We start from the raw sequence: 24,961 nt of genomic DNA on the forward strand, positions 1-24,961 counted from the left end.
CCAAGTTCCTGAATGCCTCTAATCAGAGACAATGGTGCTTATGAGGAAGTACTAGACCCTGGTTGGATTGCTGCCCTAATCAATTGGATCCTTGCTGGTCTATGCAGAGATAAAAGATCTCTGGTCTATGTACGTGCGCTGGCCTCGGTGGCTAATATATTGCCTTATTCCAAAGTCAGCAGAAAGAGCCTTATGGTCACAGATACGGAAATTAAAAGGGACAACCAACACGATGACCGTATACGATAGAACGCCCACGCGACTAATTCCGTCTTAATTCCACGTTAGCGTGAGGCATGTTGAGTCCTCTATTTGGATGGGAGGCCCCTTTCGGTCGCGGAGTAGTTTTCTTTGCTAGAATGACGCCTTTTGAGCTTCAGACGCGCTCATCATATCAGCAGAATTATTGGCACAGGATATGCCAACAGCTCAGCGATCTTACTTTACCTTACGCATCGGTCGAGAACGAGTTCCGCGGTTGCTAGGGCTCTTGAGCGTCGCTCAACGACGTCAGTCTCCTCTCTCCGTGCCCTGCTCCAGAATACGATCTCCTGCTCCATGCGTTTTCTTCGACTAGCGCACTTTATAACGAGCTGATCAACCGGTGCTACAAAAAGGAACCAGCCCAACTGCGAAGTCCTTTCGACACGCTTTTGAGTTCGCTGATCTCGTTTGCTCGAAGAGAGTTCAAGGCTGCGGCAAATCTCTGATTTGTTTGAGAAATCCGGGGCATGCATGACGCCGTTTCGCCAAGAAGATCGACTGTACACGATCCTTAGGAATTTCTAAATAATTGGCTTCAATTTGTAAGTTGTATACGAGATTTGTGAGTAGGCCTTCCACCTCTGTAGTGCGATCTTCGAATTTCGATCTTTTACGTAAACGACTTGGTTTATGTAGACTAGGATTCCCTTCCTTGACGTCTACGGCCATACCACGTTGAAAGCACCGGTTCTCGTCCGATCACCGAAGTTAAGCAACGTAGGGCCCGGATAGTACTTGGATGGGAGACCGCCTGGGAACACCGGGTGCTGTAGACTTTTTTTCTAAGATCTTATTTCTTCTTTCCGAAATTGAGTGTCGTTCGTTTGTCGTTGACACTGGCGGCACATTTATTGAGGCGGGACGAAATTGTATGGGCTAAATGAACACGTGTAAAGCAGTTTTGCAGTTGGGAAGAGGAGCTTTGACTTTGGCGGTCATGGCCATAGATACTAGTATCTATGATTTGACCAACTCAGCTTAATTAATTAATTAAACGTGACATGTCGCTAATTTGCCTCAATCCTAACACTGTTGGAGACAACCTAAAATACTTTTATCAAAATTACAAAATCAGAAAATAAAATATGCCGATTAGTAACGTTCCCCATAATACCACGAAAAAAGTAAACGTACATAAAATGAAAAAATCAAACGCTTTGGTTGTGAGACTTTACTAACAAATGCATTAGTAAGTGTAAAAGCACTAAAAATGATAGGTGCAAAAGTGTAAAAGAAGAGGTGTAAAAGTGTGAGGGGAGACGCTTATGTAAACTGATGCGAGGAAAGGGTCGTACTAAATAAAATACCTGAGTGGGCCCTCTGCACCTGAAAAGCCTATAAAAGCATGAAGAGTTATTCTTCGATCGTGCATACCAGTTTCTTAATTTTTACCTGGAAAGACTTCAGCAACTTGAGTGGTGTACCCTTCTTCCATCATCGCTTTGATCAGATGTCTTCGGATGGCGCAGTTGCCATGACGATCACTCCACTCATCTAGCATCGTCAAGGCGCGATCGCGGTTGTCTCCCTTGCTACTTTCTATCTCGTTTAAAATGTCATTCTGAAAGCCTAACGCTCTTCCTATGTGACGCCACACAGCTTGAATTAGTTTTGAAACTTTCATCCTTTCCCCGTCAGTGACAGGTGCGTCGAGATGCAACTCTAAGTAAAAAAATATTTACAACTTGATCGTAGCCTATAGACAATCGCGGCGACTTACGTGATGCGGACGAAGTGTACAAACTGTCGGCTAAAAGCCGGCTAAGTCGTCCTGCAAGTGAAAGAGAACGTGAAAAAGAAGACAGTGCAACGGTTTATAGATCTCTCTTACTTGTCGCGATGGTAGAGGGGGCATTAGCTTCAAGGAAAGCCAAATCTTTCCTGGCGGCTTTTTCCTGAAAAGGAGATAATTACGAGATACATGTTCATCACTGGCTATCTTTGCATTTACTTCTTCCAAAGAAAACTCCAGGGAGCCACAATCGTGAAGAATAACAAGCAGGTACAGCAAGCTCAACTCCCGAGCCGAGTCAACAAAACTCTTTATCGTAGCGTCCAGATTATTACTCCAAAGACTCAGAAATTGCTCAGCAGATTTGCACTGATATCTATCAACGGTCGAAAAGCCAGGCAAACGCCTAGCCAATGCTGATCTCCCTTCGGGATCCTTATCAAGACATTCACAAAGAGCGTGGCGAGCTTCGTAAGGAACAAAAGCAAAATGATCGTCGGGAAGAGCTAGGAGGTCTTCCAAAGAGTCTTTCACTTCATTGCCGCTGCTGACTGTCGCGCTTGAGTACCGGGAAATCCTGGTGATCCTTTCAATAGTCTCTGATTTGTGAGCGCAAGGGAAGTCTTTGTGCTTCTTCATATCGGCGCAGCTTATGTAGAAAAGACTAAACCGAAAACTTTTCTCTTGAAGAACTCTCGTTCCTATTGCCATTAGATCCGACAGGTGTTTCTTGCACTGCCCTTGGGAATGCGGAGGACCACGTACAATGAAATCAATCGCTTTTTCGACATCCCTAACTACAACCATTCCTTCAACCGAATAACGGTTGATTGTCTGTTCAATTGCAAGGCCACAATGCCAAACAATTATTTGCAATGTATGAAAACACGGAGCGTTCCGTGCGTTTAGCTGAATTAACGGCATAATTTCTGGAGGTATAACATCGGCTATTTCTTCGCTCATCAAGCGACGTCCGACGTAAACTGTCATTAGACGATTTTCACGCCACACGTGAGGCGGAAAGTCCTTTTGAATTAGAGCAGGAAAAAAGTAGCAACTGGCTTGTTCGTCAGCCGGATAGCATAATTCTAAGGAACAGAGAAGTTGGATCATGATGCGAGAAAGTTTCGTCGTTTCAGTCTTTTCAAAAAATTTTTGAATCGATTCTCTACTAGCTGTTCCAGTATCAAAATGAATTGGTGAATTGCTGGAAGATATAGAAAACAGCGAATTGATACCTCTTCGACACAGCCACGGAAGATCTATAACGATGGTGTCGTCAATAACTAGAATCTGAAGATGCACTTATCTCAATGAATAATCAACCCCTTTATAATTACCTCTCCTGTCGCTTGCAAAAATGAGACAAGAAGATCTTGATCCCTCTCTGAAAGTCCAGCACAGACACTCTCCACGGCAAGCTTTTTAAACAGTTTAGCATCAATACACCGAATAGGAGGGAAATCGCTCAGCTGCAAAAAAATACAATAATCCGCTGGCTTTTATGAATAGTGATTAGCTTGCCTCGTTACTATTAGGAACAATTCTTTTCAAGGCACGAAAAACGTTTTGACGTAAATTTTGAGTAAGGCGATACCTGGACGAGGCCGCCAAAACGAGATTGCCAAATTTGCGAAAAATTGTCGGTGATGCGCTGGCAGATTTTGGATTCCGCAGAATAGGAAGAAACGTCTGCTGAACTGTTTCGAATATAGCTGGGACGCTCTTTGCAGCCTACATGGAATGATAGCATAAACCAAGAGAAGAAGACATCTGTTGTGATTACATTGAAGAGGTGATGGTGTGCTAGACGAAGACCGCTCAAATCCAAATCATCGATTGAGCCAGAGGAAAAGGCAAGAGTAATAACAAACCACTGATTAAATTCGGCACGAAGATATGTAACAAGACGTTTCTGCAATTCTCTCGAAAAATAGCTACCATATACTACAATGCACGCTTTCTCAGGAAGACGAACGCAGCGTTTAACGAATGACAACAAATAGTGACTTAGCCTTCTATGCTCCTCTTCACTTTGAGTTAGATCAACAACTAGAAGGAAGATTGTCGAAGATGAGGAAAAAAGTTGCTTGTGCATTTTGTGAAAGAACGGCTGCCCAGCGAAATCGACAACGACGATCTTATCTGCGTAGGAGGTCTCCACAGCGGTGATTTCAACACCGATCTTCTGAGACGCATAATTAGCATGCAGAGATTGTACCAGAGTAGTTCTTCGAGCTTCAGCCTTGCCAATAACACAAATCATAACTTGGTTCGACTTTACTGTGCCTTGTGCGTAACGCTCTCGATACTGGTATTGAGCCTTGCATACGTAAAAAGACACGCAGTATCGTCATTGAAAGAAACCCGCGCCAGCAAAGTATACTTACCCAAAAGCAAAGCAAAACCTCTTTGAGTTCTGTCGGACAAGGCAGTTCGTGTGAAAAACGCCCATTCTAAAGAAACTATGAGTAGGTAGCAAAAAAGGCTCTATAGTCCTACTTCGTCACGAAGAGCGGCAAGACCAGGTGATTGAGAGAGGATCATCTTGACGATATTGAGAGCATCACTCGAGATTTCTCTCACCAAAGTATGTTGCCGTATAATGGTTTCTACAACTGGCTGGTAGCACTGTATATGTATGTCAACGTAAGCTCTCTCTATACATCTCTCTCTAACTCTCTCGCTTCTTACATAGGAATCGAGCCTTATTGAAGAATTCATGAGCAGTGTGCCAATAGAATAATGACTGTGAGAGCAAGCGCAAAGTAACGCGCTCTTCCCCAACTGAAAAAGGTAATAGAAGTACGAAACGCAGACCAGCACTTGAAATCAGAAAAACCTGGTTACGAGAATTCGGGTTGCAACCATTTTCTAAAAGCAATTCCACCAAGTTCGACTGTCCTGAAGAACACGCTACAGGAAGCAAAGGATCGCAACCAATCTTGAAGAGAAGACAAAATACTGCAATTAAGAAACCTCTGAAACAGTTCATCAAAAACCTTGACTGAAAGGTTGACGTCTCCTCCGGCATTGATCAGTAATTTAGCAAGTTCAAAATGACCGCCACTACACGCTGACGCCAAAGGAGAGCGCCTAATCTAAAGTTTGCAATGCATTTATTCAAAAATAAGCTAACAGAAAATTTACTTTGTTGGCTTGATTGACGTTGGCTCTCGAAGCAATCAGTAATCTTGCAATTTCTATGTTACCTTTCTCACAGGCTGCTAACAATGGAAATCTTCCGAACTACAGTTATAACATAGAAACAAAAGTAATCTTGGAGAGGACGGAGAAACCTTATCTTCCTTATTAATATTCGCTCCGGAACTGATAAGCATTCTACCAATTTCAAAATGGTTACTGTAACACGCTTGCTCAAGCGCAAAGCGTCCATTCTAAATAGAAAGTTTAACCAGTGACATAAAGCAACATTGCGTGAAGTACCTCGTCTGCCTCGTTTACATTGACTCCAGTGTCTATAAGTTTTTTCACAAAATCAGCCTTGCCACTACTGCAGGCGAACCCAAAGTGTCCTTTCTAAAGTTTAAAACGCATTTGTTAAGACAAACGCTAACGCAAGTTCTAAAGACAGGATCCCTCAACATACCATTTCAATCTTCCGAATCGTAGACGACAGGATGCCTTTTAGGGTTTCAATTTGCTGCTTAGTTTTCAGAGCGGTTCGAGACTAAGAAGTGGTAGACTATAAGCCGTAATAAAAGAACGCTAAGAATACCCTACATCCTTGTCGACCATTTCTTTTATACGAAAAAGTTTTCTCTAAAAATCAACGGCATACAGTACCAAAATCGTTTTGCAATATTATGCTCTTACTTCTGCGCTACTTGGTTTGCATTGCACTTTCTCGGTCTCTAAAAAGCTACGTTAGCACACTTTGATAACCTTGGAGGCCACTGCACCTTCTAAAGTACTTTTCAACTTTTTCCTACGTAGCCCAGATTCAAGACATTCTTCAGCAATATCAAGAGAATAGTATGCTGACAAGAAACGACTCCGAAACGTCTCTGCGTGACGCTTCGCCGTTTCATTGCAAAAATGCTCGATAGAAGAAAACGCCTTTGTCACCGGCATCAATAATGGTGACTGTCTAAGGAGACGAGACACTTTCACTGGCTCAAGGATGCCGAACTGGATTTCAGCATATGGGTCAATTTGAATGAAGGTTATTAGACCACGAGGATTGTGAAGATCAGAAACAAACTTAATGAAGTCTATACCACTAAGGGTAAGAAGAACGTCACAGCTGCCACGAAGCCTTTCTATCCTTTTACAGCCCAGCAGGCTAGGAAATGCTCTAAGTAGACGCTCTTTCTGAAGCAGAAAGCGCTCCTCGTTGATATTAGGTAGAAAAATTCTAAGAACACATTGAAGTGGAATTTTGATGGTGAGATCAGCTTTTCCCACTTGACGTGTCAATGGCACGCTTAACGGCAGGCCATCAATAAACCGAAACTTAACGTCAACTCGCATTATCCCCTTCTTTACGACATTGCGAATTACGCTCTCAACACCGTTGCGATAGGGCTCAAAATCTTCTTTCAAGGCCTTGTCAATATGGACAAGGATCTCTTCAAGGGAAGATAAGCCGGTGTCTATTAAAACTCCAGAATCTGGGGTAGAGTTCTCCGAAGAAGATTCGCCCATTGAACTCCAAGGAAGAACTTGATCAACATTCGACTTCTTCAGTCTAGTACTTCTGCTGGCACCTTCACGAAAAGAGGCTTTTTGATGGGTCGCAACGAGTGATGTTGATTCCCTTGAGCTATCTGAATCTTGCTCTGTAACGTGGCCGCCTGTCGAGGAGGTCAGAAGACTCAAAAGCTGATCTCCTCCACGAAATTCCTTAAGCGTGGAGCAAAAGACGTCGAATGAAGGTAGAGGAGACTGCATAAGCGTCATCAATAGATGACGAGCACTCTTGCTTTTATCAATGCCAGCGGAACCCAGGCTGTCAATCATCTCCACATACCTACTCGGAGTGAGGAGTTCCTTTGTAAGCATCGAGTCCATCAGATTTTCTGAAATGATGCATGCGAGTGCGGACACGGCTTCGGAAAACACGGGGATGAGACATGTCGACCATTTCGGATCGCTCATTTCGACTCTACAACTATATCTGGAGAGGACAGGCGATGACGAAGAGGAAGACAATTGCAGTACCAAAAACTTGAATCAGCAACTGGCTGAGAACTGCCGAAAGACACGTTGACGTTCTTCTAGAGGGTCGACGGTGAAGAGAGTTTTGCGACTCTGTGACCCGGACTACGCGGCTGACCCGGATTCACAGATTCGTTGTCTCCTGCGGCATTGTCCTCTACTCTTGTTTCATTTTAGGCAGTCGTTGAAGTGCCAATGAGTTGGATGGATTTTTTTCTGGGCGTTGGAGAGAAAAGCTTTTCTTTGGGGATTGACTGGTTCACGCTGAATCGACGACGATGCATGAACAGAACGTGATGCCTTCGCGGAAAGGATTTCCTGCTTTGTCTGTTGATCCTGAGCGGCTATGATTTCTCTCTAACGACGGCTGAAGCCATTATATTTTCCTCCATTTTTTTCTGCCATGCTTATAGGTTTAGACGGTGTACCATCATCGAGTCACATGAATATAACGTGTGTCTTAGCTAATTAAACTCCAGCGAGTCAAGTCAAATGTAAAGTCCGAAAAGGCTGAAGTTTTAGTCATATGTTCAGTCACGGTCAACAATGAAAATTCACTTTGTCTCGCCGGTGACGGCTTCATGCAGTCGAATGTGAGCTAATTGTTCAGGTCCGCTGTTGCATTACCAAAGAACCGTTGGAAAGTTCTCCATGGGCAATTCTGATTCTAGCGTCCACCGTAAGTTTGATTTGTATTGTCGATAAGATCGCCTTATCGTTTCGTACGTGTAGCTTTGACCAGGGCTGTACTCGACGGAGACCTTGCTCGCCTTCAAAAATTAATGAGCAAAACCGAAAACTGGGCGAACGTGAAAGACAGGGTAATAAAAACACTTGCGTGTGGGTGAAGTGGCAAGCAAAAGTAGATTCTTTTTATACGAATTTCCTGTGCCTTTATCGAAATTACAAAATCGTGTGATTTAGAAAATAAAATACACGTGTCGCCTGTTAGACTTTGGACACCTCTACTAGTACGTACGTTGCGTGACTTGCGGAAAAATGTGTTCTGATTTGACTTATAGCAGCATTCAAAAAAGTATAATCTACCTTCAATCGGCAGAGGCTTTATGTTACATACACGTGAGTCATGTATGTTGCAGCTGAGAAGGTATGAACGAATGAAAGTTTACTTAGAAGCAAAGGTTTTTGGAAGTTTTAGCGTGTTTCCTGTACTTGCTATTTTTCTTATGTGTACGTGCGAGGAAGTATAGATAACGTGTTCATATTATGTTATGTTTAGTTTTGGCACTTTTGGTCATCAACCTTCAGCTTGCAACTTTTCCGACGAGAAGAACTGTTCGTCAATCGCCAGTTGCTCTATGGAGTGGCTTTTGGCATCAGAATGGTGAATGCATTTGCCAAATCGAAGTGCGTAACAAAAGTAAACGACTGCAGCAACAGCTCTGACGGGCAGGAATGCTTGCTTCTATATCCTTAATTAATTTAACGCGTTTCCGTGCAACAACGACAACTGCATCTTGTGGCCACAACAGCGCCCAGTGAATTAGCTCTGTGACGGAGATAACTAACGACAGTGACGATTATTCAGACGGTAGCTACAGCCAGTTTCGGTGCGACAACGAAAAATGTAGTCCTAAAAGCCATGCCGTTGCGACGGTGATATCTCTGGCGGGTGAAACCTGTCAAAGGGTTGAGAGTCGTTTCGTAGGGTTAGGGTCGTTAGGTTGGGTTGGGGCTGTTAGGTCGGGTTGGAAGTCGTTCGGTTAATTGGCTTGGAGTCTCTATAGTTGCGATCGACATTCCACAAGCTATATAGCGTGCGTTCGAGTTGCTTTCATATAGCATCTTATATACCATCTTTCTCTGTCTCTTCGGTTCCGTCTTGCCGTACTTTCTTGTTGCGTCTCCTCGCGTTGTCACTCGCAATGAAGCATGCAGGTACAACAGTGCATGGGGCGATTCCCTTCAGTGGGGTAGTGAACAATTGTTGGAACAGCATGTCTAACTTGGAACGCCTGTATCTCCGCTTCTAGTCTGCCTATTGTAATACGGTATTAGTTCAGGCCTTACTTGTAAAAATGGTGCCAACTGCGTCGCTGTACGTTGTTCCGTTTCTTGGCATTGAAGCTCCAAACATGACTAGTTACAGTACCGTTCTTGGAATAAACGAGTCATTTGGGGAACGCTATACTTTTGTGTTTTCCTACAAAGATCTATATATCATTCATAAGCTCAGCTTGTGCCTGATTGTATTGACGTTATGAACGTCCTTATACTACAGCCACTAAATTTAGATGCACCTGTCAACGTGAGAGTATAATTTGGTAATTGACTTAAAGACAATATCTCCACACTTCTAGTAAAAGCTGCGGTAGTTTTTATTTCATGTGGAGTCTCTGGCAGTGTCCCGAATCCTGACAACTTTCACAACTTAATTAATCTTTTGTAGGTCTTAACTTGCTCGCTATCTCTCTGCTAATGGGAACGATGCGACTTGTAGCCGGAGAACGAAGTCTATCTACATGCATTCGTCGCGGCGATTTTCAATGTCTGAATGAACAGTGCATTTCTCGACGTCGCCATTGTGACGGAAACTTTGACTGCGACGATGGCTCAGACGAAAATATCGGATGCAAACGAAGGATAAAACGTTCCCGCTGCCCTTCAGACCCATACCAGTGCGCAAATGGAGAGTGCATTCCATCAATGTACAAGTGCGACGGTGACAACGACTGTGGAGATTTATCAGACGAACAAAACTGTTCTAGCTACTGCCGCCAAGATCCGTCACGGTACTGGTGCAACAAGGACAACCGTTGTATTCATGAACGTTTACGCTGCAACGGTAGAAACGACTGTAATGATTTTTCAGATGAACAGAACTGCTCTACCTTCTGCCGCCAAAATCCGTCGTCGCGGTTTCTGTGCAAGGACAACGATCTGTGCATTTATCGCGTTTATCGCTGTGACGGTAACAACGACTGTGGCGATTCATCAGATGAGCAAAACTGTTCTAGCTACTGCCGTCAAGATCCATCAGTGTTTCAGTGCAAAAATCGCGCTGACTCTTGTATTCTTAAAATGTATCTCTGTGACGGTGACATCGACTGTGACGATGCATCTGATGAGCAAAACTGTTCTAGCTACTGCCGCCAAGATCTATCACGATTTTGGTGCAACAAGTACGGCTCTTGTATTCCTGAAATATATCGCTGTGACGGTGAAAACGACTGTGGCGATTTATCAGATGAACTATGTTGTAATGGGAGCAATAGCAGTCCGATTTGGCATTGCGACGACGGAAGTTGTATTCATCAACGGTACCGTTGCGACGGTGGTTACGACTGCCGGGACTATTCCGACGAGAACAACTGCGGTAATACAATTAATTAATAATGCACATTACTGTAGTTCGCGCTCCTTGTGATCAGATTAGCACAAAGCTTCTATGGCTGAATGGGCTCGCGGAAGCATGATTTAGCAAACGTAAAGTATGGTTCTAAAGTAGTCAAAGTTAGGATGTACTGTGCTCAGACTAACACAGATAGTAATGAAACTATATTTAGTACAATCTGAAAAACTGCGAGAGTATTATATAACCCTAAACCTTATAAATTGAAAATGGAAGATAATCTGCGGATTTTTCATTTTAGGAAATGCAAATATTGTAATTATTGCCGTTCCAACAACTCTCTGTGCAATGATGGCTATGATACTTACTCCTCCAATTGTAATTTTCTGCAAAAAACGTTTCGCCTGCGAATGCACCTGGCAACGTCATACAACCGAAGATCAAATGTCTGTCGCACAAAGTGCCGTTGAAATGCAAAGTTACGCGTCAAATGAACTTCAGGATTCTGACATCGCTGCGGAAATAGGCGACTTGAGCATTTGCCCTACACGTTTAAAAGTAGTGAAAGACATTGGAGAAGGTTGACTGCATGTGAATGAATGGTTCATTTGAGAGATGTTGTTGTGTAGGTAATTTTGGAAGAGTCTACAAATGTCTGTTGGACGGAAGTACTGTTGCCGCAAAATCAGCTAAATCAGGTCCTAGATTCATAGTATGAATACACACATGCAAGTATTGAACGATGTAGGACTAAATGCGCGCGACTTCGTTTTGGAAGCCCTTAGAATGAAAAGCCTTGATCATAAAAATGTTCTGACGTTGATCGGAATTTGCTGTTCACCCAATCCTGAATATGAGCAATACTACAGACCTATGATAGTGTTTCCGTACATGGTTCTACGAGACTTGCGAACATATTTGCGCAAGCAACGATCAGTATACAGTCTCAGTTCTTCAGTGGAGAATGAAGGCGGAGACATGACTATGTCCCGTGATGTAACTTTTGTTGTTTTATACCATTTCATTAATTAAGCTATCGCTTCTAGCTTTTCAGACTCATTCAGTTTGGATATCAAATTGCAAAAGGAATGGAATATTTGACAGGGAAAAGGATACTACATCGAGATTTGGCAGCGCGAAATTGCATGTATGGATCAACGTTTTCATTAATTAATGAGTCACAGAGTGAATGGCTTTAGGGTAAACTGGGATCTTACTATCAAAATCTCCGATTTCGGATTAGCCCGAGCACTAACGGAAGACAAAGACTATTACCGGATTACACAAGGCAAAGTGGGACTTCCGATTCGATGGGTCGCTCTAGAAGGTTTCACAAAAGGAATATTTACAACAAAAAGTGACATAGTAAGTCAGTTAGAGTGCAAACTGGACCTACTGTAATAGTAAGTTCGTGTCTATTCAGTGGTCCTATGGCATTACATTGTGGGAAGTGATGACAATGGGGATGACTCCATATCCCGGTGTTGGCGTCGGTAACCTTGTTCCCCTTCTTCAAGAGGGAATGAGACTCAGCCAACCAAGGCATTGCCCTAATCGAATGTACGCTGCTAACGATCATTGATATCACACTGTTGCTTCAAACATTTTTTCTTTGTTTTCTTATTTAGATTCAAGCTAATGGCTGACTGTTGGTCGGAAAACCCGGAAAAACGACCGTCGTTTCAGCTTTTGGTCAACGACGTCAGTGAGTTCATGTTGGTAACAAAAGCAGCAGAATACACAAGTGTTTAGCAGCCTACAGTGACTTTAGAACTCTCTTACGTTCAAATTAATTTGGGATGCTCTCTGATGTTTAGTTATGGGTTTCGTTTTTTTTGGCATCTTGGTCATAGACTAGAAACCTTGTGCTGCTGAAAATTGAACAAAATAGCCTTACAGTACACATGAATGGCTTCAGACGATTGGCCTTGACGATGGTCCAGCGAATTAATTAGCCGCACTAGACACATATGCATATGATGCAGCTAGACGCCCGATTAACGAACAAAGCTGGAGTTGTAAAGGAAAGGAAAGCTCAGTAGTGATTGCGTTTCCTTGATGCACGACCCTTGGTCAAAAGGGCAAAGGGGCCCCCAAGTGGGGGCCCCGATGTCAAAGCGCCGTCGACTTACGGCTTTCTTTGACAAAAAATGCTGTCTTGCAATTGAGGAGAAGAGAAGAGAGACGTCCAAGCTTCAGCTTCGCTATAGAGAACGCGTTGAGTTCGAGAAAAGGAGCGAAATTGTGCCTGTTGTCGAAAACGATCGAAAGATCGAGAGTGATGATCTGGGGTCCATGATCTGTTTTCGAACTTCTTCTACGGATCGGAAAGAGCACTGCCCGACGAAGCATTTGCATACCTGCCAACCTTTGAACAAGCCAAAAGCGGGAGATTTTTGAGTGCCACGCCCCGAAAAAATTTCTGGTGTGACCAGTCCAAGCTTTTAAAACAATAAATTAAATATTACATCTAATGATCCGGCTAAGTTATAGAAATGAAAGCTAAAGATTGTCCCTGCGTGTGAGTCTCGACGCCCCGCAGTCTGCTCCTCTCCGGTATTGCTTGCAGTACTACTCATATCGGGGTCACGGTACGCTTTCAGTGCCGTAGGAAGATATTTTAGAGAGAGGAGGCTGCGCGCGCAAAAAATTTTCGAGACCACGCCCACATAACGCATTTTTGAGGTTGATTTTTGCTACTTTAGAGTGCTTACTAAATAACTGGATAACCGAATATTTCGCGAATGAACCAAATCTAGGAAAATCCCCAAAGCGGGAGAAAAACTGCTTTTTTTGGAAAGCGGGCGGGAGGCCAATTTTTGCCTCAAAAGCGGGAGTTCTCCCGCTAAAGCGGGAGAGTTGGCAGCTATGCATTTGGTCGAAAAAGAGCGCTGTGACGATGCCTGCAACGTACCGATGCTAGCGTGCGTTGCGTTTCATGCAGAACGCCTTCAGAGAAATCCGAGCGTCCGCGTCTTCTTTTTCGTCTCGCTGCATCGTCACATTATGGTCTAACTCGTCATGAAGCTCGCAGGCAAGGCAGGTGAACCGCTAGGGTGTGATCGCGTCAAGTTCCGGGAAGACCAAGTCTTCACGTACGCGCCAATACGTACACGCTGGGACGCAGGCACCTACACGTAACTTGTCGCACGTTCATCTTCGCGCTGGCCCAAGACCGAGGGTTCTCTTGATCCGCGAAGATTTCTCTAACTACGTCAGTCACTAAATTTAGCACCGCGAGAATGCAGATTATTCATGAGCTCAACCTGAAAGATTCATTCTCGTGGTGAAATAATAATTTTCACGACGATTTTCAATGTACCAAATGGACAGTGCATTTCTCGACGTCATTGTTGGGCGAAAAGGAAGCGGCGTCGGCGATTGCGCGTTACGACCACGGCGGCGTCGCGGGGATCGTCTCGCAGTCGTTTTTGCGTCCTCGCACGCCGTCGATCCGGTTCGAATTGGTCTTTCACGTGAAAGACAGGACGCAGTTCCGCATGCAAGCTAGCGCTTCCATCGATTGTCATATCTATGTAATGCTATGATCATTGATGAGATAGGCAACCAGGCTCGTAACGAGCGAAAAAAGGTAGTCTAGCGTACGAATAGCTTTGCTGCGACGGCGACAACGATTGTGGCGATTTATCAGATGAGCAAAACTGTTCTAGCTACTGCCGCCAAGATCTGTTACGTTTTTCGTGCAACGACGCAAAGTTTTGTATTCCACAAGATTATCGCTGTGACGGTGACAACGACTGTGGAGATTTATCACATGAACAAAACTGTTTCAGCTCATGTCGCCAAAATTTCTCAAGGTTTTGGTGCAAAAATAACAACCGTTGTATTCGCCAAACCAGGCGCTGTAACAATGAGAACGACTGTGGAGATTTTTCAGATGAATTATGCTGTGAGGGGGGAGCTACCAATCAGTTCGCGGTTTGGGCAGTGCGACGACGGAAGTTGTATTCATCGAAACTACCGCTGTGACGGCGACAACGACTGTGGCGACTCTTCAGATGAACGAAATTGTTCTAGCTACTGTCGCCAAGATTCGTCACGTTTCGGGTGCAACAAGAACGGCTCTTGTATTCCTCTAAACTTCAGCTGTAACGTTTTCAATGACTGCGGAAATTTTTCAAATGAGCTCTGCTGCAATAAGAACAGTACGAGCCAGGTTTGGCAGTGCGACGACGGAAGTTGTATTCATCAAAACTACCTCTGCGACGGCGACAACGACTGTGAAGAGTTTTCACATGAATTTTGCTGTGATGAGAGAGCTAACAGCCAGTTCGCGCTTTGGCATTGCGACAATGGAAGTTGTATTAAACAAGACTACCGCTGTGACGGTGACAACGACTATGGCGATTTTTCAGATGAACAAAACTGTCCTAGCTACTGCCGCCAAGATCCTTTACGGTTTTGGTGCAACAAAAACGACTCTTGCATTCCTAAAAACTTCGTCTGTAACGGTTTTAACGACTGTGGCGATTTTTCAGATGAACTGTGCTGTGACGGAAAAATTAGCAGCCAAGATTGGCAGTGCGACGATGGAAGAAGCTGCATTAAGCAAAACTACCGCTGCGACGGCGACAACGATTGTGGCGATTTATCAGATGAAAGAAACTGTTCTAGCTACTGCCGCCAAGAGCCGTTACGATTCTGGTGCAAAAATGACAACCGTTGTATCCATGAAAACAACCTCTGTGACGGTTACAACGACTGTAGTGATGAATCTGATGAACTGTACTGTGATGGGAAAATTAGCAGCCACGTTTGGCAGTGCGACGATGGAAGTTGTATTAAGCAAAAATACCGCTGCGACGGCGACAACGATTGTGGCGACTTATCAGATGAACAAAACTGTTCTAGCTACTGCCTCCAAGAGCCGTCACGGTTTTGGTGCAAAATTGACAACCGTTGTATTTATGAAAAGAACCGCTGTAATGGTTACAACGACTGTAGCGGTGAATCTGATGAATTATGCTGTGATGGGAAGACTGGCAGCCGGGATTGGCATTGCGACGACGGAAGTTGTATCAATAAAAACTACCACTGTGACGGTGAATACGACTGCCAAGACTCTTCAGACGAAAATAACTGCGGTAGGAAAGTACTAGTAATGGGAATCATACCGTAGCTTTGTGATGAACAAAAGGGAACCTCTCTAGTAGTTTCGTGCTCCTTACGATCAGGTAGGAAAAAACCTTTTGGAATTGGCTCAAAATGAAATTGAGCAGAGACAAAGAAAGGTTGTAAAAGAAGTTGTTGTTAGGCCGTATTCTGCTGCAACTGTATATATAAGCCCTTATCTAACAAATCCGTAATATAACCTAATAAGAAATGGAAGAATTGGTGCATGAAAATGCCCACACCTTTCTTCTGAAAATATGAAACACTCGACCAATTTCATTTTTTTAGGAATTGAGAAAATTGTTGTTCCATCGACTCTCTTTGCGTTGATGGTTTTTATACTTACACCTCTAATCGTAATTTGCTGCAGAAAACGCTTCGCCTGCAACTTCCGACGTCGTACGAAAGAAGAACAAACACCTATCACTAACGTTGAAATGCGAACCAGTACGAGCAGCGTTTGGGATTCCGAAATCGTTGCGGAAATAGGCGACTTGGGCGTTTGTCCTACACGTCTAACGGTAGAAAAGGACATTGGAGAAGGTCAATCGACTAAATGATCCGTTTGAAAGATTGTCATGTACAGTACTGTACCTCTTTGTAGGCAATTTCGGAAGAGTCTACAAGTGCCTGTTAAACGGGAATACGGTTGCCGCAAAATCAGCTAAATCAGGTCATAAATTCAATCGAATACTATCCAGGCATATGAAACGCAATTGAACGATATAGGAGTGAATGTGCGTGACTTCATATTTGAAGCCCTTAGAATGAAATGCCTTAGTCATCCAAATGTTATGACATTGATTGGCATTTGCTGGTCGCCCAATCCTGAGCAGGAGCAATACTACAGACCTATGATACTGCTTCCCTATATGGCTTTACAAGACTTGAGAACATACTTGCGAAAGCAACAATCAATTTATGTTCTCAGTTCTCCAGCTGAGGACGCCGGAGACGTGATTATGCCCCGTGACGTAACGTTTGCTGCCAATTCATATTTCATTTTGCGTATTTCTCCGATCATTTTAGCTTTTCAGACTTATTCAGTTTGGATATCAAGTTGCAAAAGGAATGGAATATTTGACCGGAAAAATGATATTACATCGAGATTTGGCAGCGCGAAATTGCATGTATTAATTAATGTTTTAATCGCACTTACAATATAATTTACGTATTTAATGGTTTTAGGGTAGACTGGGATCTCGCTATCAAAATATCCGATTTTGGGTTAGCCCGAGCATTGGAAGATGACGAGGACTATTACCGGATTACACCAGGCAAAGTTGGACTTCCGATTCGCTGGGCTGCTCTAGAAGGTCTAACAGAAGGAATATTTACTACAAAAAGTGACGTTGTGAGTCAGTTAGAGCGCAAACTCGACCTATTGAAGTAACGTTGTCTCCTTATGTGCAGTGGTCATATGGCATTACGTTGTGGGAAGTGATGACAATGGGAATGACGCCATATCCCGGTGTTGGTGTCGCTAACCTTGTTCCGCTCCTTCAAGAAGGAATGCGACTCAGCCAACCTAAGCATTGTCCTCATCAAATGTACAGTACAGTACTAACGATCATTGATATGCCGCCGTTGCATCAAATATTTGTTTGTCTAATGTAGGTTCAATATAATGGCTGACTGTTGGTTGAAAAACCCAGAAGAGCGTCCCTCGTTTCAGGTATTGGTCAACGAAATCAGTGAACTTATTTTGGCAAACAAAGCAGCAGAATACACAAGATTTTAGAAGCCTACAGTGACACTGAACTCCCTTAGCTATTATTCTAGGCCTTACAGTTCTCTCTTTAGTTACGGTGTCGTTCGCGCTGATATCATATTTATAGACTAGAAACCTTGTTCTGCTGAAACTTGAATAAAAGTATTTAGGAAAGACTTGCAGTAGCGTATATCCCACGAAACAATTCGAAGCTATTGAAGCCTACGTTTTGAAACGGCTTCATCCGTTGCCTGTCTTCTTCCCTTGACTACCTCCTCAAGTGTTTGAAGACAACTATTATGCATGCCGAGACATCGAATAAAAAATATTCCAAGTTCCTGAATGCCTCTAATCAGAGACAATGGTGCTTATGAGGAAGTACTAGACCCTGGTTGGATTGCTGCCCTAATCAATTGGATCCTTGCTGGTCTATGCAGAGATAAAAGATCTCTGGTCTATGTACGTGCGCTGGCCTCGGTGGCTAATATATTGCCTTATTCCAAAGTCAGCAGAAAGAGCCTTATGGTCACAGATACGGAAATTAAAAGGGACAACCAACACGATGACCGTATACGATAGAACGCCCACGCGACTAATTCCGTCTTAATTCCACGTTAGCGTGAGGCATGTTGAGTCCTCTATTTGGATGGGAGGCCCCTTTCGGTCGCGGAGTAGTTTTCTTTGCTAGAATGACGCCTTTTGAGCTTCAGACGCGCTCATCATATCAGCAGAATTATTGGCACAGGATATGCCAACAGCTCAGCGATCTTACTTTACCTTACGCATCGGTCGAGAACGAGTTCCGCGGTTGCTAGGGCTCTTGAGCGTCGCTCAACGACGTCAGTCTCCTCTCTCCGTGCCCTGCTCCAGAATACGATCTCCTGCTCCATGCGTTTTCTTCGACTAGCGCACTTTATAACGAGCTGATCAACCGGTGCTACAAAAAGGAACCAGCCCAACTGCGAAGTCCTTTCGACACGCTTTTGAGTTCGCTGATCTCGTTTGCTCGAAGAGAGTTCAAGGCTGCGGCAAATCTCTGATTTGTTTGAGAAATCCGGGGCATGCATGACGCCGTTTCGCCAAGAAGATCGACTGTACACGATCCTTAGGAATTTCTAAATAATTGGCTTCAATTTGTAAGTTGTATACGAGATTTGTGAGTAGGCCTTCCACCTCTGTAGTGCGATCTTCGAATTTCGATCTTTTACGTAAACGACTTGGTTTATGTAGACTAGGATTCCCTTCCTTGACGTCTACGGCCATACCACGTTGAAAGCACCGGTTCTCGTCCGATCACCGAAGTTAAGCAACGTAGGGCCCGGATAGTACTTGGATGGGAGACCGCCTGGGAACACCGGGTGCTGTAGACTTTTTTTCTAAGATCTTATTTCTTCTTTCCGAAATTGAGTGTCGTTCGTTTGTCGTTGACACTGGCGGCACATTTATTGAGGCGGGACGAAATTGTATGGGCTAAATGAACACGTGTAAAGCAGTTTTGCAGTTGGGAAGAGGAGCTTTGACTTTGGCGGTCATGGCCATAGATACTAGTATCTATGATTTGACCAACTCAGCTTAATTAATTAATTAAACGTGACATGTCGCTAATTTGCCTCAATCCTAACACTGTTGGAGACAACCTAAAATACTTTTATCAAAATTACAAAATCAGAAAATAAAATATGCCGATTAGTAACGTTCCCCATAATACCACGAAAAAAGTAAACGTACATAAAATGAAAAAATCAAACGCTTTGGTTGTGAGACTTTACTAACAAATGCATTAGTAAGTGTAAAAGCACTAAAAATGATAGGTGCAAAAGTGTAAAAGAAGAGGTGTAAAAGTGTGAGGGGAGACGCTTATGTAAACTGATGCGAGGAAAGGGTCGTACTAAATAAAATACCTGAGTGGGCCCTCTGCACCTGAAAAGCCTATAAAAGCATGAAGAGTTATTCTTCGATCGTGCATACCAGTTTCTTAATTTTTACCTGGAAAGACTTCAGCAACTTGAGTGGTGTACCCTTCTTCCATCATCGCTTTGATCAGATGTCTTCGGATGGCGCAGTTGCCATGACGATCACTCCACTCATCTAGCATCGTCAAGGCGCGATCGCGGTTGTCTCCCTTGCTACTTTCTATCTCGTTTAAAATGTCATTCTGAAAGCCTAACGCTCTTCCTATGTGACGCCACACAGCTTGAATTAGTTTTGAAACTTTCATCCTTTCCCCGTCAGTGACAGGTGCGTCGAGATGCAACTCTAAGTAAAAAAATATTTACAACTTGATCGTAGCCTATAGACAATCGCGGCGACTTACGTGATGCGGACGAAGTGTACAAACTGTCGGCTAAAAGCCGGCTAAGTCGTCCTGCAAGTGAAAGAGAACGTGAAAAAGAAGACAGTGCAACGGTTTATAGATCTCTCTTACTTGTCGCGATGGTAGAGGGGGCATTAGCTTCAAGGAAAGCCAAATCTTTCCTGGCGGCTTTTTCCTGAAAAGGAGATAATTACGAGATACATGTTCATCACTGGCTATCTTTGCATTTACTTCTTCCAAAGAAAACTCCAGGGAGCCACAATCGTGAAGAATAACAAGCAGGTACAGCAAGCTCAACTCCCGAGCCGAGTCAACAAAACTCTTTATCGTAGCGTCCAGATTATTACTCCAAAGACTCAGAAATTGCTCAGCAGATTTGCACTGATATCTATCAACGGTCGAAAAGCCAGGCAAACGCCTAGCCAATGCTGATCTCCCTTCGGGATCCTTATCAAGACATTCACAAAGAGCGTGGCGAGCTTCGTAAGGAACAAAAGCAAAATGATCGTCGGGAAGAGCTAGGAGGTCTTCCAAAGAGTCTTTCACTTCATTGCCGCTGCTGACTGTCGCGCTTGAGTACCGGGAAATCCTGGTGATCCTTTCAATAGTCTCTGATTTGTGAGCGCAAGGGAAGTCTTTGTGCTTCTTCATATCGGCGCAGCTTATGTAGAAAAGACTAAACCGAAAACTTTTCTCTTGAAGAACTCTCGTTCCTATTGCCATTAGATCCGACAGGTGTTTCTTGCACTGCCCTTGGGAATGCGGAGGACCACGTACAATGAAATCAATCGCTTTTTCGACATCCCTAACTACAACCATTCCTTCAACCGAATAACGGTTGATTGTCTGTTCAATTGCAAGGCCACAATGCCAAACAATTATTTGCAATGTATGAAAACACGGAGCGTTCCGTGCGTTTAGCTGAATTAACGGCATAATTTCTGGAGGTATAACATCGGCTATTTCTTCGCTCATCAAGCGACGTCCGACGTAAACTGTCATTAGACGATTTTCACGCCACACGTGAGGCGGAAAGTCCTTTTGAATTAGAGCAGGAAAAAAGTAGCAACTGGCTTGTTCGTCAGCCGGATAGCATAATTCTAAGGAACAGAGAAGTTGGATCATGATGCGAGAAAGTTTCGTCGTTTCAGTCTTTTCAAAAAATTTTTGAATCGATTCTCTACTAGCTGTTCCAGTATCAAAATGAATTGGTGAATTGCTGGAAGATATAGAAAACAGCGAATTGATACCTCTTCGACACAGCCACGGAAGATCTATAACGATGGTGTCGTCAATAACTAGAATCTGAAGATGCACTTATCTCAATGAATAATCAACCCCTTTATAATTACCTCTCCTGTCGCTTGCAAAAATGAGACAAGAAGATCTTGATCCCTCTCTGAAAGTCCAGCACAGACACTCTCCACGGCAAGCTTTTTAAACAGTTTAGCATCAATACACCGAATAGGAGGGAAATCGCTCAGCTGCAAAAAAATACAATAATCCGCTGGCTTTTATGAATAGTGATTAGCTTGCCTCGTTACTATTAGGAACAATTCTTTTCAAGGCACGAAAAACGTTTTGACGTAAATTTTGAGTAAGGCGATACCTGGACGAGGCCGCCAAAACGAGATTGCCAAATTTGCGAAAAATTGTCGGTGATGCGCTGGCAGATTTTGGATTCCGCAGAATAGGAAGAAACGTCTGCTGAACTGTTTCGAATATAGCTGGGACGCTCTTTGCAGCCTACATGGAATGATAGCATAAACCAAGAGAAGAAGACATCTGTTGTGATTACATTGAAGAGGTGATGGTGTGCTAGACGAAGACCGCTCAAATCCAAATCATCGATTGAGCCAGAGGAAAAGGCAAGAGTAATAACAAACCACTGATTAAATTCGGCACGAAGATATGTAACAAGACGTTTCTGCAATTCTCTCGAAAAATAGCTACCATATACTACAATGCACGCTTTCTCAGGAAGACGAACGCAGCGTTTAACGAATGACAACAAATAGTGACTTAGCCTTCTATGCTCCTCTTCACTTTGAGTTAGATCAACAACTAGAAGGAAGATTGTCGAAGATGAGGAAAAAAGTTGCTTGTGCATTTTGTGAAAGAACGGCTGCCCAGCGAAATCGACAACGACGATCTTATCTGCGTAGGAGGTCTCCACAGCGGTGATTTCAACACCGATCTTCTGAGACGCATAATTAGCATGCAGAGATTGTACCAGAGTAGTTCTTCGAGCTTCAGCCTTGCCAATAACACAAATCATAACTTGGTTCGACTTTACTGTGCCTTGTGCGTAACGCTCTCGATACTGGTATTGAGCCTTGCATACGTAAAAAGACACGCAGTATCGTCATTGAAAGAAACCCGCGCCAGCAAAGTATACTTACCCAAAAGCAAAGCAAAACCTCTTTGAGTTCTGTCGGACAAGGCAGTTCGTGTGAAAAACGCCCATTCTAAAGAAACTATGAGTAGGTAGCAAAAAAGGCTCTATAGTCCTACTTCGTCACGAAGAGCGGCAAGACCAGGTGATTGAGAGAGGATCATCTTGACGATATTGAGAGCATCACTCGAGATTTCTCTCACCAAAGTATGTTGCCGTATAATGGTTTCTACAACTGGCTGGTAGCACTGTATATGTATGTCAACGTAAGCTCTCTCTATACATCTCTCTCTAACTCTCTCGCTTCTTACATAGGAATCGAGCCTTATTGAAGAATTCATGAGCAGTGTGCCAATAGAATAATGACTGTGAGAGCAAGCGCAAAGTAACGCGCTCTTCCCCAACTGAAAAAGGTAATAGAAGTACGAAACGCAGACCAGCACTTGAAATCAGAAAAACCTGGTTACGAGAATTCGGGTTGCAACCATTTTCTAAAAGCAATTCCACCAAGTTCGACTGTCCTGAAGAACACGCTACAGGAAGCAAAGGATCGCAACCAATCTTGAAGAGAAGACAAAATACTGCAATTAAGAAACCTCTGAAACAGTTCATCAAAAACCTTGACTGAAAGGTTGACGTCTCCTCCGGCATTGATCAGTAATTTAGCAAGTTCAAAATGACCGCCACTACACGCTGACGCCAAAGGAGAGCGCCTAATCTAAAGTTTGCAATGCATTTATTCAAAAATAAGCTAACAGAAAATTTACTTTGTTGGCTTGATTGACGTTGGCTCTCGAAGCAATCAGTAATCTTGCAATTTCTATGTTACCTTTCTCACAGGCTGCTAACAATGGAAATCTTCCGAACTACAGTTATAACATAGAAACAAAAGTAATCTTGGAGAGGACGGAGAAACCTTATCTTCCTTATTAATATTCGCTCCGGAACTGATAAGCATTCTACCAATTTCAAAATGGTTACTGTAACACGCTTGCTCAAGCGCAAAGCGTCCATTCTAAATAGAAAGTTTAACCAGTGACATAAAGCAACATTGCGTGAAGTACCTCGTCTGCCTCGTTTACATTGACTCCAGTGTCTATAAGTTTTTTCACAAAATCAGCCTTGCCACTACTGCAGGCGAACCCAAAGTGTCCTTTCTAAAGTTTAAAACGCATTTGTTAAGACAAACGCTAACGCAAGTTCTAAAGACAGGATCCCTCAACATACCATTTCAATCTTCCGAATCGTAGACGACAGGATGCCTTTTAGGGTTTCAATTTGCTGCTTAGTTTTCAGAGCGGTTCGAGACTAAGAAGTGGTAGACTATAAGCCGTAATAAAAGAACGCTAAGAATACCCTACATCCTTGTCGACCATTTCTTTTATACGAAAAAGTTTTCTCTAAAAATCAACGGCATACAGTACCAAAATCGTTTTGCAATATTATGCTCTTACTTCTGCGCTACTTGGTTTGCATTGCACTTTCTCGGTCTCTAAAAAGCTACGTTAGCACACTTTGATAACCTTGGAGGCCACTGCACCTTCTAAAGTACTTTTCAACTTTTTCCTACGTAGCCCAGATTCAAGACATTCTTCAGCAATATCAAGAGAATAGTATGCTGACAAGAAACGACTCCGAAACGTCTCTGCGTGACGCTTCGCCGTTTCATTGCAAAAATGCTCGATAGAAGAAAACGCCTTTGTCACCGGCATCAATAATGGTGACTGTCTAAGGAGACGAGACACTTTCACTGGCTCAAGGATGCCGAACTGGATTTCAGCATATGGGTCAATTTGAATGAAGGTTATTAGACCACGAGGATTGTGAAGATCAGAAACAAACTTAATGAAGTCTATACCACTAAGGGTAAGAAGAACGTCACAGCTGCCACGAAGCCTTTCTATCCTTTTACAGCCCAGCAGGCTAGGAAATGCTCTAAGTAGACGCTCTTTCTGAAGCAGAAAGCGCTCCTCGTTGATATTAGGTAGAAAAATTCTAAGAACACATTGAAGTGGAATTTTGATGGTGAGATCAGCTTTTCCCACTTGACGTGTCAATGGCACGCTTAACGGCAGGCCATCAATAAACCGAAACTTAACGTCAACTCGCATTATCCCCTTCTTTACGACATTGCGAATTACGCTCTCAACACCGTTGCGATAGGGCTCAAAATCTTCTTTCAAGGCCTTGTCAATATGGACAAGGATCTCTTCAAGGGAAGATAAGCCGGTGTCTATTAAAACTCCAGAATCTGGGGTAGAGTTCTCCGAAGAAGATTCGCCCATTGAACTCCAAGGAAGAACTTGATCAACATTCGACTTCTTCAGTCTAGTACTTCTGCTGGCACCTTCACGAAAAGAGGCTTTTTGATGGGTCGCAACGAGTGATGTTGATTCCCTTGAGCTATCTGAATCTTGCTCTGTAACGTGGCCGCCTGTCGAGGAGGTCAGAAGACTCAAAAGCTGATCTCCTCCACGAAATTCCTTAAGCGTGGAGCAAAAGACGTCGAATGAAGGTAGAGGAGACTGCATAAGCGTCATCAATAGATGACGAGCACTCTTGCTTTTATCAATGCCAGCGGAACCCAGGCTGTCAATCATCTCCACATACCTACTCGGAGTGAGGAGTTCCTTTGTAAGCATCGAGTCCATCAGATTTTCTGAAATGATGCATGCGAGTGCGGACACGGCTTCGGAAAACACGGGGATGAGACATGTCGACCATTTCGGATCGCTCATTTCGACTCTACAACTATATCTGGAGAGGACAGGCGATGACGAAGAGGAAGACAATTGCAGTACCAAAAACTTGAATCAGCAACTGGCTGAGAACTGCCGAAAGACACGTTGACGTTCTTCTAGAGGGTCGACGGTGAAGAGAGTTTTGCGACTCTGTGACCCGGACTACGCGGCTGACCC

The 24,961-nt window shown here is 43.5% G+C and overlaps 4 protein-coding genes, 1 long non-coding RNA gene and 2 other non-coding genes across 8 annotated transcripts; 5 read left to right on the top strand and 2 right to left on the bottom strand.

Annotated features, from left to right (window-relative positions):
* The first annotated feature begins 921 nt into the window (after positions 1-921).
* On the top strand, positions 922-1,040 carry LOC136191680 (5S ribosomal RNA). The gene has a single exon (XR_010670910.1). It is a non-coding gene; the product is annotated as a 5S ribosomal RNA (ribosomal RNA).
* A 365-nt stretch (positions 1,041-1,405) lies between these two features.
* LOC136190868 (uncharacterized) lies at positions 1,406-7,267 on the bottom strand. Its single transcript, XM_065979152.1, has 20 exons — positions 5,920-7,267; positions 5,834-5,871; positions 5,741-5,779; positions 5,607-5,687; positions 5,444-5,536; positions 5,296-5,394; positions 5,147-5,245; positions 4,999-5,097; positions 4,839-4,940; positions 4,691-4,783; positions 4,499-4,627; positions 4,387-4,452; positions 3,783-4,319; positions 3,521-3,730; positions 3,337-3,468; positions 2,216-3,289; positions 2,096-2,159; positions 1,985-2,035; positions 1,657-1,926; positions 1,406-1,599 (listed from the first exon to the last, which is right to left on the bottom strand). The coding sequence occupies exons 1-20, from the start codon at positions 7,115-7,117 to the stop codon at positions 1,559-1,561; spliced, it is 4,515 nt and encodes a 1,504-aa protein (XP_065835224.1). The 5' UTR covers positions 7,118-7,267; the 3' UTR covers positions 1,406-1,558.
* Positions 7,268-7,310: 43 nt separating this feature from the next.
* LOC136190908 (uncharacterized) lies at positions 7,311-8,058 on the top strand. The gene is made up of 3 exons (XR_010670666.1): positions 7,311-7,590; positions 7,642-7,856; positions 7,910-8,058. It is a non-coding gene; the product is annotated as an uncharacterized lncRNA (long non-coding RNA).
* A 2,195-nt stretch (positions 8,059-10,253) lies between these two features.
* On the top strand, positions 10,254-12,242 carry LOC136191358 (tyrosine-protein kinase receptor TYRO3-like). Its single transcript, XM_065979682.1, has 8 exons — positions 10,254-10,458; positions 10,792-11,070; positions 11,120-11,188; positions 11,239-11,384; positions 11,537-11,637; positions 11,690-11,855; positions 11,914-12,050; positions 12,119-12,242. The coding sequence occupies exons 1-8, from the start codon at positions 10,254-10,256 to the stop codon at positions 12,240-12,242; spliced, it is 1,227 nt and encodes a 408-aa protein (XP_065835754.1).
* A 1,258-nt stretch (positions 12,243-13,500) lies between these two features.
* Positions 13,501-17,401, top strand: LOC136190875 (tyrosine-protein kinase receptor UFO-like). 2 transcript variants are annotated; one of them, XM_065979161.1, is made up of 8 exons: positions 13,501-15,595; positions 15,912-16,166; positions 16,228-16,296; positions 16,353-16,597; positions 16,653-16,753; positions 16,812-16,977; positions 17,037-17,173; positions 17,241-17,401. In XM_065979161.1, exons 1-8 carry the CDS (start codon positions 14,143-14,145, stop codon positions 17,362-17,364), a joined length of 2,550 nt encoding a protein of 849 aa, XP_065835233.1. In that variant the 5' UTR covers positions 13,501-14,142; the 3' UTR covers positions 17,365-17,401. The 2 variants fall into 2 exon arrangements, with proteins under 2 accessions (XP_065835233.1, XP_065835234.1); XM_065979162.1 differs by having other exon boundaries at positions 15,501-15,595; positions 15,994-16,166.
* Positions 17,402-18,585: 1,184 nt separating this feature from the next.
* On the top strand, positions 18,586-18,704 carry LOC136191681 (5S ribosomal RNA). Its single transcript, XR_010670911.1, has one exon. It is a non-coding gene; the product is annotated as a 5S ribosomal RNA (ribosomal RNA).
* Positions 18,705-19,069: 365 nt separating this feature from the next.
* LOC136190869 (uncharacterized) lies at positions 19,070-24,931 on the bottom strand. Its single transcript, XM_065979153.1, has 20 exons — positions 23,584-24,931; positions 23,498-23,535; positions 23,405-23,443; positions 23,271-23,351; positions 23,108-23,200; positions 22,960-23,058; positions 22,811-22,909; positions 22,663-22,761; positions 22,503-22,604; positions 22,355-22,447; positions 22,163-22,291; positions 22,051-22,116; positions 21,447-21,983; positions 21,185-21,394; positions 21,001-21,132; positions 19,880-20,953; positions 19,760-19,823; positions 19,649-19,699; positions 19,321-19,590; positions 19,070-19,263 (listed from the first exon to the last, which is right to left on the bottom strand). Exons 1-20 carry the CDS (start codon positions 24,779-24,781, stop codon positions 19,223-19,225), a joined length of 4,515 nt encoding a protein of 1,504 aa, XP_065835225.1. The 5' UTR covers positions 24,782-24,931; the 3' UTR covers positions 19,070-19,222.
* Between the last annotated feature and the right edge of the window lie 30 nt (positions 24,932-24,961).

Source organism: Oscarella lobularis, chromosome 9 (assembly GCF_947507565.1).
Source record: "Oscarella lobularis chromosome 9, ooOscLobu1.1, whole genome shotgun sequence".
Taxonomy (NCBI): domain Eukaryota; kingdom Metazoa; phylum Porifera; class Homoscleromorpha; order Homosclerophorida; family Oscarellidae; genus Oscarella; species Oscarella lobularis.

What these genes read in the sequence shown, in the direction of transcription:
- LOC136190868 (XM_065979152.1), bottom strand. Translation starts at nt 7,117, where the DNA reads ATGAGCGATCCGAAATGGTCGACATGTCTCATCCCCGTGTTTTCCGAA. An exon ending in GCAAACCAAGTAGCGCAGAA is followed by an intron (nt 5,780 to 5,833) that starts GTAAGAGCATAA and finishes GTTGATTTTTAG; the next exon opens with AGAAAACTTTTTCGTATAAA. An exon ending in CAATAAGGCTCGATTCCTAT is followed by an intron (nt 4,628 to 4,690) that starts GTAAGAAGCGAG and finishes ATACATATACAG; the next exon opens with TGCTACCAGCCAGTTGTAGA.
- LOC136191358 (XM_065979682.1), top strand. Translation starts at nt 10,254, where the DNA reads ATGCATCTGATGAGCAAAACTGTTCTAGCTACTGCCGCCAAGATCTAT. An exon ending in AGTGAAAGACATTGGAGAAG is followed by an intron (nt 11,071 to 11,119) that starts GTTGACTGCATG and finishes GTTGTTGTGTAG; the next exon opens with GTAATTTTGGAAGAGTCTAC. An exon ending in TGATAGTGTTTCCGTACATG is followed by an intron (nt 11,385 to 11,536) that starts GTTCTACGAGAC and finishes TATCGCTTCTAG; the next exon opens with CTTTTCAGACTCATTCAGTT.
- LOC136190875 (XM_065979161.1), top strand. Translation starts at nt 14,143, where the DNA reads ATGAGCAAAACTGTTCTAGCTACTGCCGCCAAGATCTGTTACGTTTTT. An exon ending in ACGTGATTATGCCCCGTGAC is followed by an intron (nt 16,598 to 16,652) that starts GTAACGTTTGCT and finishes CGATCATTTTAG; the next exon opens with CTTTTCAGACTTATTCAGTT. An exon ending in AAGCATTGTCCTCATCAAAT is followed by an intron (nt 17,174 to 17,240) that starts GTACAGTACAGT and finishes TGTCTAATGTAG; the next exon opens with GTTCAATATAATGGCTGACT.
- LOC136190869 (XM_065979153.1), bottom strand. Translation starts at nt 24,781, where the DNA reads ATGAGCGATCCGAAATGGTCGACATGTCTCATCCCCGTGTTTTCCGAA. An exon ending in TTTTGCAAGCGACAGGAGAG is followed by an intron (nt 20,954 to 21,000) that starts GTAATTATAAAG and finishes GTGCATCTTCAG; the next exon opens with ATTCTAGTTATTGACGACAC. An exon ending in TGGAGTTTTCTTTGGAAGAA is followed by an intron (nt 19,824 to 19,879) that starts GTAAATGCAAAG and finishes TCTCCTTTTCAG; the next exon opens with GAAAAAGCCGCCAGGAAAGA.